The sequence below is a fragment of the Phragmites australis genome, chromosome 2, assembly GCF_958298935.1.
Source record: "Phragmites australis chromosome 2, lpPhrAust1.1, whole genome shotgun sequence".
Taxonomy (NCBI): domain Eukaryota; kingdom Viridiplantae; phylum Streptophyta; class Magnoliopsida; order Poales; family Poaceae; genus Phragmites; species Phragmites australis.
This window is the reverse complement of record NC_084922.1, coordinates 50,736,330-50,740,056: the sequence shown is the minus strand read 5'-3', so window position 1 is coordinate 50,740,056 and position 3,727 is coordinate 50,736,330. Positions and strand designations below refer to the sequence as shown.

Below are 3,727 nucleotides of genomic sequence, written 5' to 3'. Positions count from 1 at the left end.
TGTCTACACTACCGGAGAGAAGAGGAGCTCCAGATAAACGCCGCAGGCCAATAAAATTGGGGACGCCAGTCACATAAGGCATGCACGAACTTCAGTTTGTTTGGACCTAAAAAAAGGACTTCAATCTGTTCAACGCTCCTGTGCAATTTAAAACCGCCACCCACTTTTCCAGTCAAAAAAAATTACCTGTTCTTGTTATTCCCTTAGAAACGCACTACGTGATGCCAATTGTTTTTGCTTAATCTAGTAGCAGTCCCAGACTCCCAGTTAGCTTATTACCTAGATGTTCAACTATAAATTCTGGTACGAATGATCTCCCAACCACCAGGCCAGCTACTGATTCAAGTCAAAGAGCCAACCAAACAACCATGGACAAGTCCCCAAGTCCACCTGCACCAACCGTTCTTGTTCAGGTGAACGCGGACATGGTTGCCTCGGGTGAGTTCAGGCGCGTCTTCGCATCGTTCGACCAGGACGGCGACGGCAAGATCTCGGCCGCCGAGCTGCGTCACTGCATGAAGGCGGCGCTCGGCGAGGACATGTTGGCCGAGGACATCAGGGCGCTCATGGCGTCGGCGGACACGGACGGCGACGGGCTGCTGGACGAAGAGGAGTTCGTGAGGCTGGCACAAGAAATGGAAGCGGGCCAGGATGAGGAGAAGCGCAGGTGGCTGAGGGAGGCGTTCGGAATGTACGAGATGGAGAGCACAGGGTGCATCACGCCGCTGAGCCTGAAGCTGATGCTGAGCAAGCTGGGGTGCCACCAGGACATTGCGGAGTGCCAGGCGATGATCTGCAGGTTCGATCTGGATGGGGATGGGGTTCTTAGCTTCGACGAGTTCAAGACGATGATGATGGGCTGAGATCGATGCTAATAAATATGGTTTCTGGTCAGCCTTTGTTTCTCAGTCCTGATTGAATTAGCATCTGCATAAGCTGTAATTTCTGTTTTGATGTGTCTGGTCATTGCAAATTCATTTTCATAATGGTTAAATGGATAATGCTATAAATGTTTACAAATTCACAATGAAATGCAAATTGCTGACACCAACACTGAAGGTCCGTTTGTATTACAACTATATTCGTCACACCTAAAATTAGCCAAATATGACTTGTCAAAAAAGTATAGTTAACAAATTTTTAGTTATAAATGTATCAAAGCTAGTTAAAAAAATTAAGTATATAACATGTGAATCATAAATACTAACACAGTATGATTTACTATAATTATAATAATAAACTAAACAGATATTATAATATAACTAAGCTTAGATGTAACAAGATTAAACTCAAACCAATCATATCTAAAACGACTATTCTGAAACTTCAGTGGGACTGGGTTCTCACGGACCAGATCACTACGTGCACGGACCACGTAAGAGTGTTTTTAAAAGTGAAACTAGTTATTATATATTATTTTTTTATACCATTTATATCTATTACAAAAGCCAACATCTCCCATGATTAGTCTATAGCATAATTAAGATTTTAATTAGTTCACATATCAATGTTCTCTCTCAACCAATCACCATATATATATTTGTCTTGTATTTAATGCCTCGTATGTTATAGTTTAACTACAGATTAAGATTAAATTTTTCTCTCTCTTTTCTCTATCTCCTCCATATAAATAACCTTATAACTAGATGATATATATGGTTAGAAACGCTCTAAACAATACTCTAATCCAACTAGTAATTATTATTAGCCATTAGTACTTTAATTCTTATAGTTTTAAACAAGTGCAAATGATAAATTGACTCGCTTATATAAACTAATTCGGGACCTACTCCTTCCGATCAAAAAGTAAGTCGTTTAGGACATCGAAGTCAACACACTCAATGTTAAAATAACCTTGACCTGTAGGAATCCAATTGGATGTAGCATTAGACATAGATTTGCCGCCATCCCAAGGTTTGTTATGATGGGTTCACTACTTCTCGGGGGAATGCAACTTAAGCCGCTAAATTAACCAGCATCGAATAGTACGTGCAAACACTGCAGCAATTTTTCACTATGTCAAATAGGCAATGATAACAACGAAACCAACTTAGTGCTAAATTCGGACCGTCAAATTAAAAAATATATGGCAAAGATAGTGTACACTCTACTACATAACTTCTCATTACTATCAGTTTAAAAACTATTTTACTACTAGTTTTTAAACCGGTAGAGATTAAGCGACAATGATAATGGGTATAGCTATTATGGTATAAATCAGCAGTTATAACCTAATTATCACTGTTAGTTTTATGTTTTGAACCGGTAATGATCAATGGACATGAATGGTGTAAAACTGCTATATTAGGAGCTCTTTAGCATGAGTATCTATCTCATATTCTCATACGATAAAGAGTTCTTGGTAGAGCAGTTTTGCACCATAGTTTATACCAGTTTTACATCTCTTGCTATCCGAAGCTGTCGACCTCGAATGACAATAGTAAACCTAAATAAATAGTGAAAACACAATCATTTTAAAATAAATATGTTTTCTACCACTCATTTAGATATCTTATTGCCTCAATCTTGAACGAGGACGGCGACGAGATCAATGACATGAGCTAGAACCGGCAGTGATAAGATTTATCATTGTCAGTTCATAATAGCTCAATCATTAATATTTCGATTGAGCTTATGAACCGACATATCACAGTTGTTTCATAATGGCTCAATCATTGATTTGCCTATTAAGCTTATAGAACGCCAGATCACTACCGGTCAATAATACCAACCAACAGTGTTATATCACGATTAGTTCGTATTATAAACCGCTAGTGATAAAAAATATCACTGTCGTTACATGAAAATATCGATAATGATAAAGAAATATCATTGCCGATTTGTGTTAATCTGTAACACAAATCGGCAATATTATATCACTGCCAGTTCTTAACGGCTCTCTGATTGATCGGTCGTTGAAGCTTGTGAATTGATGGTGATACCTTATCATTGTCGGTTATTTTCGAACCAACATTAAAAAGAGGTATGGATCACTCGTTATGTAGTATTGGGTGGTGGTTATATTAAAGTTGCAATGGCATCAGCACGTGTTTACCCTATCTTAACCGGTGAAAATGATTTGGATAAATTTTAGCTAAATCTTGTAGTGGCCTTACTAGTACCCGGTAGGTCTTTACCGACATGAATTGTTTGGAACTGAATAAATTTTGTTACAAATTTGAAATTTTGTTAAATCCAGTCAATTTTCTATTGCCAAAAATCAAGTTACGTTTGCTGTTCTTGAGATTGATGATCTCATGCGTGGATAAATAAACCGGTGTAATCGGCTTGCCGGGGTTTCTAGGTAATTTCTTTAAACCGGTATGTTTAACATTGATCCTAACATGATTAAAAACAGACGGTGTAAACCTGAATTAGGAGGTGCGTCTTGACAAGCGTCAACGTCAGCGTATATGTGGGTTCGAGAGATACCCACGGAATCCTTTTTCCCGGAACTTCACCTGCCTACATCTAGCGTTATAGACTTGTAAATTTTGCACATGTCAGTAACCGAGATTACCGAGTTTTACAAGTGAAATGCCAATGACGAAAGGTTGAATAGAAATTACTAGTCACTTCTTCAGACTTTCCCATTTGTCGATTTCAATCAAACTACTGTTAAAAAAATATTCATGGAACAGTGGTACGATGACAACATGACGGACGAATATAGCCCGGTCCACATGTAGGAAAGACGCGGAGCGGCGTCCCAGCCAATCGGATAAGA

General features: G+C 38.7%; 1 protein-coding gene across 1 annotated transcript; it reads left to right on the top strand.

The window, feature by feature from the left end:
* The first annotated feature begins 340 nt into the window (after positions 1–340).
* LOC133910248 (putative calcium-binding protein CML23) lies at positions 341–998 on the top strand. Its single transcript, XM_062352764.1, has one exon. The coding sequence runs from the start codon at positions 369–371 to the stop codon at positions 861–863; it is 495 nt and encodes a 164-aa protein (XP_062208748.1). The 5' UTR covers positions 341–368; the 3' UTR covers positions 864–998.
* Positions 999–3,727: the final 2,729 nt, after the last annotated feature.

What these genes read in the sequence shown, in the direction of transcription:
- LOC133910248 (XM_062352764.1), top strand. Translation starts at nt 369, where the DNA reads ATGGACAAGTCCCCAAGTCCACCTGCACCAACCGTTCTTGTTCAGGTG.